Below are 9,765 nucleotides of genomic sequence, written 5' to 3'. Positions count from 1 at the left end.
ATCCCTGTACAATGTTATACATTACCGGTGTTTGCAATATGTACTGGTGACATAGACTTAGGCACTGCGAGTAGCTCATCCAAACAGTGCTGCCATTTCAAATCTAGCATTACATAAAACAAGCTTCACGGAATAAAGACCATTTGATTCAATCCTGTCGATTATGGTCCACTCAATCTGTCTTCCAGGTTTCCTTATCTAAATCCAACATTGTAACCACCAACCTTCTCACTCAGCTGCACGTCTCAGCTTCCTCTGGAATACATTTATACTGCAACAAATCTCTATCGGGGCATGGTCCACATTCTCACCAAACTGAATCCCTACTGCATTCTGTAATGACTATTTTATATTGATAGCTTTTAGTTATACTTCCCAACAAATGAAAATGTTCTCTCTGCATCTACATGATCAATTTCCATCGTTTTAATGACCTGCATTAAATAAGCTCTCAGCCTTTTTTATTCAAGAGGAAACAAACTCAGATTGTCAGTTCTTTCCTGAGATGTTGACCTTTGCATTTCTGATAACAACTTTATCAATCTTCCCTGTCCCCTCTCCAGTCCTTCTATATCCTTTCCATAACACAGTGACAGGAACTGTAAGCAGCGTTATGTATGCCCTAACCAGACTTCCTAATCAAGTAGAATGAAAATTCCTTACTTTCCAACTCTGTCCCAGTCCTACATTACCGTTATTTTAATAGTTTTGCTGACCCTGTGGTCCAGCCTTTCGTGATCAATGTGTTTGTACTGTGAAATCTTCCTGTCCCTCATCCCCTCCTAAATTCGCGCCTTTCAAGTAATCAGTGATCTTCTGATTCACTCTACCACTTCCCATTTACCCGTCAAATTCCCCTTGGTAATTATTTACCCATTTTACACATTTATTCATGTATTTGTTAAAAAAGATTTCTTGCAGTCCTCTTCAGTATTGACTATTTCCCTGACTGGAGTGTTGTGCCAGAAAAGCACAGCAGACCATGCAGCATCCGAGGGCCAGGAGAAGGGCTTTTGCCCTTCCATCGATTTTCCTTCTCTTCGGATGCTGCCTGATCTGCTGTGCTTTTCCAGCTCCACACTCTCAACTGTAATCTCCAGCATCTGCAGACCTCACTTTCACATATTTCCCAAAAACTCTCTCTCCATAAATGTGCAGTCAGCTGCCAATTTAGAAAATCTGAATTCCAAAGTCCAAATCCATATTGTGACCCTCTGTGTTCCCAGCACTGATCCATGTGGAACACTGCTCCTCACTTTGATCAACCACCCTTTAATCACACTCTCTGCTGTTTTGCTTGAAGTCATCTCACAATTCATGACATCACATTCCCGTGGCTAACCCTCCTGATGCTGCCTGGCTTACTGTGTTCTTCCAGCCTCCTGCTTGTCTACCTTGGATTACAGCAAATGTAGGTTTTTTTTGTCTCTAACCCTATTAATTAGCCCATTATGGAGTACCTTATCGAAGGCCATTTGAAAATGCAGATAATTGATACCAGTCACATCCCAGGGCCTACTCCCTCTGCTCCCTATTCAAAACATACAGCCCAGCAAGATCCTCCCTTTTGAAATCCATGCTCACTTCTCAGTACAATTTTCTGAGTTTCATGCTATTTTAGATTTATAGTGACCATTTAATTCGTTTTTCAACTAACTGACAAACAATTGCAAGATTGAGTTTGCGGATTTCCATGCAAATTTTAACTCTGCTGCAAAACAGCAGATTCAGCATAACTAGAAAGGAGTGACTTTCTTGAGGTTTATAAAATCAGGAGGGGCATGAATAGGATAAATAGAAAAGGTCTTTTCCCTGGGATGGGGGACTTCAAAACCCGTGAGTGCAGGTTTAAGGTGAGAAGGGAAAGATTTAAAAAGGACCTAAAGGACAACTTATTCACGCCGACGTTGGTGTGTGTATGGAATGAGCTGGCAGAGGAAGTGGCGGAGGCTGGTACATTTGCAACATTTAAAGGATGGCTATATGACTAGGATTGGGTTCGAGGGGTATGGGTCAAATGCTGCTAATGGCAATAGATTTATTGAGGATATCTGGTCAGCATGGGTGTGTTGGACTGAAGGCTCTGTTTCTGTGCTGTACATCTCAATGACACAATAAATCCAGACACCAGTGAGAATTTAACAACTTACAGTGATAGACAATACACCTCAAAAGACACAAAAACAGAAATTGTTTCATAAACACAGCAGGTCTGGCAGCTTCTGTGAGGGGAGAGCAGATTAAATATTGTGGGTCCAGTGACTGTTCACCTTCAAGAGTTAATGTTTAAAATCCCCCAACACCAGGTTCTAGTCCAACAGGTTCATTTGGAAGCACTAGCTTTCCAAGCATTGCTCCTCCATTGGGTAAGTAAGGAAGCAGAAGCGCTCTGAAAGCTCGTCCTTTCAAATAAACCTGCTGGGTGATTTATTAACGTTGTACACCACAGGCCAGCACTGGCTCCTTCACTTCGAGGGTTAAAGTAATATTCCCTCAAATGGGCTAACTTAATTGTTCAACTTATATTACTTTTTAAATCGCACCATTAGTATTCAAAGATTGGAACAATTTGATTACACTTTGCACAGGTTGACAAAAAAACTTCCACTTGGAAACAGCTTAATGTGTAATGACTGAGATGTGTTGATACCCACTGCAGTTTCCTAAAGGCAATGGCTTCACAAGACCAGATTCATTCAGCACCAAAAAAAACATGTAAATCAATTTGAAATTTGGGCAATATCCACTTTTGTGTCGTATCTCGTACCCCCCTCCCATTGATCTGACATTCTGGAATATTGAAGTCCCATTGTGATCTGCAGCGATAATTCCTACTGGCAAGGTCAGATTTACCTCCTGTTTGAATGAATTGATTTATGAATTAGAATGAAAGGATAGCTGAGGACATTAAGCAGCTCACTTCTGAACTTCCTCTGGGTCACTGTGTAAATGATTGTATTGGTACAAGAACTCAGCAGGTGAAGCATATTTCCTGCTTCTTGGAAACTTTGGAAATGGTTAAATGAAGATTTCCGTTTAAAGATGTCTGTAATTCGATAGAATATAAAATATGTGACTGCTGTCATCCAGAGCAGGATAAAACTGCTGGATATGGTAAAAAGTAAGATGATGGATCTTTTTCGGCTCTTCATCTCAGGGTCCTGAATATGTGCACCACTGCTGTGGTCCCTGAGGCTCTTCCGGACCTGACTAGCCACTAAAATACGTCTGACAGTGAGAGCATTAAACAATAAAATTAAAATGAAGGGAAGTAATGGAGTTAACAGCTGTTCAATCCAAGAAAATGCTATCCATGTGGGTAACATATAAAAGCTTGATGATCTAAGGCAACCCATTGGAATACTGTTAATTTTGAAATAATGAATATATGTAAAAGCCCAGGGAATATTCTTCACACAGAACAGTACATTCACAATCACTACAACCCCAACTGCAATTTTACCCTTACAATATTTTGATTTCAGCTTTTCACAGCAAATTGCAACAAACCGATCGAATGTAAAAGCGACAGTTAACCAAACAGAGCAGTCTATAGCAGTCGGAGCCAGGAAGAGAATGAACTTGCACACAGGAGTGTAGAGCAGGAAAGACTTTAACCAATAAAGACCAGCAATCCGATACAACATGACATTGCAGACCACCACCATCAGATCTGCTGTAGCCATGGCCATCAGATAGCATGTGATGCATTTAGAGAGATCACACTTTCCAAGGTACAGGATCAGGATCGCTACCACGTTCACTGTGACAGAAAGATAAAAGCAGTAAAAGACGATGAGTTGCCTGAAATGTAGGTTGAAAAAACGTCCTTCCACACTTTCAAAAGAATTAGATAAGCAACTGGGTTTGGCTTGTGTTTTACAGTGTTGTGGAAAGGTATGGAGAAGTGAGTTAAGCTACATCACCCTTGCAAAGGGCTGGATTGGGCCAGAAGGTCCAATGGCCTTCTTCTGTGTTATAACAATTTGATAATTATATGACTACATCAAGGCATAGACGAAATACCAAGTATTCTCACATGTTTAGTACAATCCATGGAGATCTGTTGTGGAGTGTATGACACATTAAAAAGGCAATTTGACCTATCACGACTGTGTCAGATCAAAACCAATCACCAAACTATTTGAATCCATTTCTCACACTTGCCTTTGAGCGCTGGAAAAACACAGCACGTCAGACAGCATCCAAGGAACAGGAGAGTCGACATTTCGGGCAGAAGCCGTTCATCAGGCATTTGATGCACTTGCCCTTGCGTGCCTGTCTCAATCTCGACGGCCAACAATTCATCATCTATCAAACGGTTTACGTTAGGGTGTTGAGATTCTATGAAGGATTGGGATTGGAGAGTGCAGGTGGGGAGTTGGAGACAGTCCATGAAAAGCCAGCACTGTAGAAAAGGAACCGGGAGGAACCTCAAGAAAAGGGAAAAATTGGGAGACAAGATGAGGGATTATGTGCACCAGAAGAGAAGCCAGCAAAAAGGCAACGTGGGAACATGAGAGAAGAAAACAACAAGGATTAAAAGTTCGACATAACAGAAGTGTTGCAGAGAAAATACCATCAATGAGCAAAAGAACAGGATTAAAAGAGGCCAAAGAAGTGCAGGATCGGTAGATTGACCATAAGAATTTGCCAATACTGTCCAGAGATATGCAGGTTATGTGGGTTAGCTATGGGAAATGTAGGGATACATTGTGGACACTTTGGGGTCAGTGTGGATTCTTTGTGCTTTCACGCTGTATGAATTCAATGATTCTGAGAAAGATGGAGAAGAAATGCAATGAGTGAAGGTGGAAGGGAAAGGTTATACAGTAGCCTGGTTGAAAGAGATCCGAACGGAAGGCAATGTCAAGGTGGCACCGAGAGGTTCAAAGAGAACATCATGGTTAAAGAGCTCCAGGTAAAAATACAACAAAGTGAAAATGGACAAGTAAAGCATTGAGGATGAAGGATAGAAGAAAGCAGCTGGAAAGAAAATATCAAGGCTGAGAGAAGATAACCAAAGCTGATGAGTGTAAACAGGAATTGGCTGTTCACAAACAGAAAATGGTTTGTACATTTCTCACTGTCAAAACAAGTGATTATATCCTGTTTGTTTAGTGAGGGGCACCAATCTGGTATTGAGCTGGCTCCTGGAAACATCCAACTTTATCGATCAGACAAGTATTAAGATCTAAAATGAGTACACGAGCATGAGTGCCTTTACCAGGCATTGGGTAAAAATTGTCCCACAATGTGTTGAACGCACCACCTTTTGAATTGACTTACCAGGCACTCCAAACACTGCAAGAATGGGATAGTATATGAGTTCTATCAGGTAAAGCGATGACCTGTTCATCTTCTGTGTGACGAAAGAGGCAAACACACTGCCTGAAGTAGTTAGTAAATGGAGAGAGCAGTGATTTATTTATGGCACAGTGATTCCCTAATGGTTCTGTATAATTGCGTCCCACTTGTCATTACTTACAGGTTAGTGAACAGGTTGGTATGGGCATCATCTGGCTCTTCCATGTGAAACCAATTAGGGAAGGAGCTGTATTATTTAAAAAAAAACAAAATGGGCACCTGACATTATTATTTCATTAAATCAAATCTCATGCCCCACTGTGCACGGCACAAAGGTTATTCTGCAGGAAGCAACTGCACAGGCCATTGGTTATCCTACTTTTGGAATATTGTGGACAAATCTGGTCTCCCTCCTATAGGAAGGATATTGTGAAATTTGCAAAGGCCCAGAAAAGATTTACAAGGACATTGCCAGGGTTGGAGGGTTTGAGGTATAGGGAGACGATGAACAGGTTGGGGCTGTTTTCCCTGGAGCATCAGAGGGGTGAGCTTATAGATGTTTATAAAATCAAGAGGGCCAGAGATAGGATACATGCTCTAGGTATTTTCCCCAGGAGAGGGGAGTCCAGAACTAGAGGGCACAGATTCGGGGTGAAAGGATTTAGATTTAAAAGGGACCTAAGTGGCACCTTTTTTTAGGTTGAGGGTGGTGTTTGTATGGAATGAGCTGTCAGAGGAAGTGGTAGAATCTAGCACAATTAAAACATTTAAAAGGCATCTGGACGGATATGGGAATAGGAAGGGTTTAGAAGGACATGGGCCAAGTGCTGCCAAATGGGACTAGATTAATTTAGGATATCTGGGCAACATGGCTCAGTTGGACCGAAGGGTCTATGACTCTATGACTGACCCCACCCAGCATTTGAGATTGTGCAAACATTTGATGAAATGGATGACATGAGATTTCATGGAAAATATAACATACGCAATAAAAACATTCATCAAATCATATCATTTGTGTGTCCAACATAAGCCTCTCCTCGCTCTTTCTCACAGAAATATATTTGTGTAAAAACCTACACCCTATTTCTTCATGATGCAAAAACAAAATATTGCAATTGTGGGAAACCTGAAGTAAGTACAATCAATGCTGCGAGTTCTCAACTACTCAGGCAGCATCTGAGGTGAGATACAGCGTGAATAGGTGCAATCTTGTTGTAACACAAAGAAATGTGATGGGACTCTGCAGGAGCGACCCGATTACAAGCCTACCAGGCAGTAGAGAGGATACCTGCAGAAATTTGCCTCCCATCAAGACCCTAAAGTTGGAGGTGGGCAGCTCCTGTTCCCAGCAACATTATCGAGGATGGGCTCGTAATCCTCTGAAGGACAGGATCCAGTGTTGTGGAATTGAACAGTGGGGGGTGGGGTGCGGGGTGGGTTAGTAACCCTTGACGGAGAGGCTCCAGTGTTCTGGAGTTGTACAGTGGGGGAGTGGGGATGGGGGAGTAACCCCCTGAAAGAGAGGCTCCAGTGTTCTGGAGTTGTACAGTGTGGGGGAGGGTGAGTGGGTTAGTAACCCCTGATGGACAGACCCCAGTGTTCTGGAATTGTACAGTAGGGGGATGGGGGATGGGCTAGTAACCCCCTGAAGAACAGGATTCAGTGTTCTATAATTGTACAGTAGGGGGAGGGGTAGTAACGCCCTGAAGGACAGAATCCAGTGTTCTATAATTGTACAGTAGGGGAATGGGGGATGGGGTAGTAACCCCCTGAAGGACAGGATCCAGTGTTCTGGAATTGTAAAGTGGGAGGAGGTATGTGTTAGTAACCCCCTGAAGGACAGGCTCCAGTGTTCTGGAATTGTACAGTGTGGGGGTGGGTGAGTGGGTTAGTAACTCCTGAAGGACAAGCTCCAGTGTTCTGGAATTGTACAGTTGGGGATGGGGGATGGGTTAGTAACCCCCTGAAGGACAGGCTGCAGTGTTCTGGAACTGTATAGTGGGTGGGGGAGATGGGCTAGTAACCCCCAGAAGGACAGGCTCCAAAGTTCTGGAATTGTACAGTGTGGGGGAGGGTGAGTGGGTTAGTAACTCCTGAAGGACAGGCTCCAGTGTTCTGGAATTGTACAGTAGGAATATGGGGGAATGGGTTAGTAACCCCATGAAGGACAGGCTCCAGTATTCTGGAATTGTACTGTGTGGGTGAGGGTGAGTGGGTTAGTAACCACTGAAGGACAGTCTCGGTGTTCTGGAATTGTACAGTGTGGGGGAGGGTGAGTGGGTTAGTAACTCCTGAAGGACAGGCTCCAGTGTTCTGGAATTGTACAGTAGGGGGATGGGGGAATGGGTTAGTAACCCCATGAAGGACAGGCTCCAGTATTCTGGAATTGTACTGTGTGGGTGAGGGTGAGTGGGTTAGTAACCACTGAAGGACAGTCTCCGGTGTTCTGGAACTGTAAAATGGGAGCGAGAAGGGTGGGTTAGGAACCCCCTGAAGGACAGGCTCCAGTGTTCTCGAATTAAAAGTGTGAGGTGAGGCGGATGAAAATCATGGGTCTTCTGACTCAAACCTTAATACCAGCCACGGGCAGTGGCTTTAGGTACAGCACCATTAAACCTAATTAGATACCACTCCTGTCTCTCATCTCACTGCTACTGAGAGAAGGATAATTGTACAGTAGGGGAATGGGGGATGGGCTAGTAACCCACTGAAGGACAGGCTCAAGTGTTCTGGAATTGTACAGTGTGGGGGAGGGTGAGTGGATTAGTAACCCCTGAAGGACAGGCCCTGTAGTTCAAATCGATGAGCTTTTATCAGTTCTGAAGACAAAAGGAAATTTCAGATTTTCTTTAAAGACTGTAGAATTGGAGAACAGCAGGAAGCACAAAGGAAAAGAGGCTTTGTTTTGGCGGTGCCTGGATGTGGGCATTACTTGCCATGCCAAAGTTCATCACTGAACTGTAAATTGTCTTGAGCTGAGTGGCTTGGTTTGTCCTTCGAGAGGGGAGCAAACCATATTGCTGTTGGAGAGGTCACCTATAGTTGAAACTTTATTGCTGGAACAGCACAGCAGGTCAGGCAGCATCAAGGGAACAGGAGATTCGACGTTTCGGGCACAGGCCCTTCTTCAGGAATGAGCAGAGAGTGTTCAGCAGGAGAAGATAAAAGGTAGGGAGGAGGGACTTGGAGGAGGGGAGTTGGAAATGTGATAGGTGGAAAGAGGTCAAGGTGAGGGTGATAGGTCGGAGTAGGGTGGAGGCGGAGAGGTCAAGAAGAAGACTGCAGGTCAGGAAGGCGGTGCCGGGCTGGAAGGATCCGGCTGAGACAAGGTGGGGGGAGGGGGGATGAAGAAACTGGTGAAGTCCAAGTTCATCCCCTGCGGTTGGAGGGTTCCCAGTCGGAAGATAAGACGCTCCTCCTCCGACCGTCGGGTTGTTGTGGTTTGGCGGTGGATGAGTCCAATGACCTGCATATCCTCGGTGGAGTGGGAGGGGGAGTTGAAATGCTGTGCCACAGGTTGGTTGGGTTGGTTCGTCCGGGTGGCCCAGAGGTGCTCCCTGAATCGCTCCGCAAGTAGGCGGCCTGTCTCCCCAATATAGAGGAGGCCACACCGGCTGCAGCGGATGCAGTAGATGATGTGGGTGGAGGTGCAGGTGAATCTGTGGCGGATATGGAAGTTTCCCTTGGGGCCTTGGAGAGAAGTGAGGGGGGAGGTGTGGGCGCAAGTGTTGCACCTCCTGCGGTTGCAAGGGAAGGTGCCGGGAGTGGTGGTTGGGTCGGTGGGGGGTGTGGATCTGACAAGGGAGTCGTGGAGGGAGTGGTCTCTACGGAAAGCTGATAGGGGAGGGTAGGGAAATATATCCTTGGTGCTGGGGTCTGTTTGGAGGTGGCGGAAGTGACGGCGGATGATGCGCTGTACATGGAGATTGGTGGGGTGGTAGGTGAGGACCAGTGGGGTTCTGTCCTGGTGGCGGTTGGAGGGGCGGGGCTCAAGGGCGGAGGAGCGGGAAGTGGAGGAGATGCGGTGGAGGGCACCGTCGACCACGTCGGGGGGGAAATCACCTATAGGCCAGCTTCGGCAATGACAACAGATCCCCTTATTTAAGGGCATTACTGAACCAGATAGAGTCATAGAGTCGCACAGTTATATAGCTCAGATACAGACCCTTCGGTCCACCTAGTCCATGCCAACCAGATATCCTATCCTAATCTAGTCCCATTTAGCAACATTTGCCACATATCCCTCTAAACCCTTCCAAACGCTATGTGGAGTTTACACTTTTTCCCCGTGCCTGTGTCGGTTTCCTTTGGGTGCTCTGGTTTCCGACCACAATCCAAAGATGTGCAGGTTCGGGTGAATTGGCTGTGCTAAATTGTCCATAGTGTCTCGGGATGTGTAGGTTAGGTGCATTAGTCAGAGATAAGTGTAGGGTGATAGGGTAGAGGGATGGGTCT

General features: G+C 45.1%; 1 protein-coding gene across 1 annotated transcript; it reads right to left on the bottom strand.

The window, feature by feature from the left end:
• Nucleotides 1-2,849: 2,849 nt before the first annotated feature.
• LOC148136454 (putative G protein-coupled receptor 139) lies at nt 2,850-5,359 on the bottom strand. The gene is made up of 2 exons (XM_087983331.1): nt 5,290-5,359; nt 2,850-3,763 (listed from the first exon to the last, which is right to left on the bottom strand). Exons 1-2 carry the CDS (start codon nt 5,357-5,359, stop codon nt 2,850-2,852), a joined length of 984 nt encoding a protein of 327 aa, XP_087839457.1.
• Nucleotides 5,360-9,765: the final 4,406 nt, after the last annotated feature.

Source organism: Chiloscyllium plagiosum, unplaced genomic scaffold, assembly GCF_037043375.1.
Source record: "Chiloscyllium plagiosum isolate Xiang-an unplaced genomic scaffold, Cpla_swu_hap1 HiC_scaffold_45, whole genome shotgun sequence".
Classification (NCBI taxonomy): domain Eukaryota; kingdom Metazoa; phylum Chordata; class Chondrichthyes; order Orectolobiformes; family Hemiscylliidae; genus Chiloscyllium; species Chiloscyllium plagiosum.
The sequence above is the reverse complement of the archived record's forward strand: the minus strand, read 5'-3'. Positions and strand labels throughout refer to the sequence as shown.

Excerpts from the sequence above, each read along its gene's own strand:
- LOC148136454 (XM_087983331.1), bottom strand. The coding sequence starts at position 5,359 with ATGAACAGGTCATCGCTTTACCTGATAGAACTCATATACTATCCCATT. Across the intron at positions 3,764-5,289 it reads TGCAGTGTTTGGAGTGCCTG|TGAACGTGGTAGCGATCCTG; the intron begins GTAAGTCAATTC and ends TTTCTGTCACAG.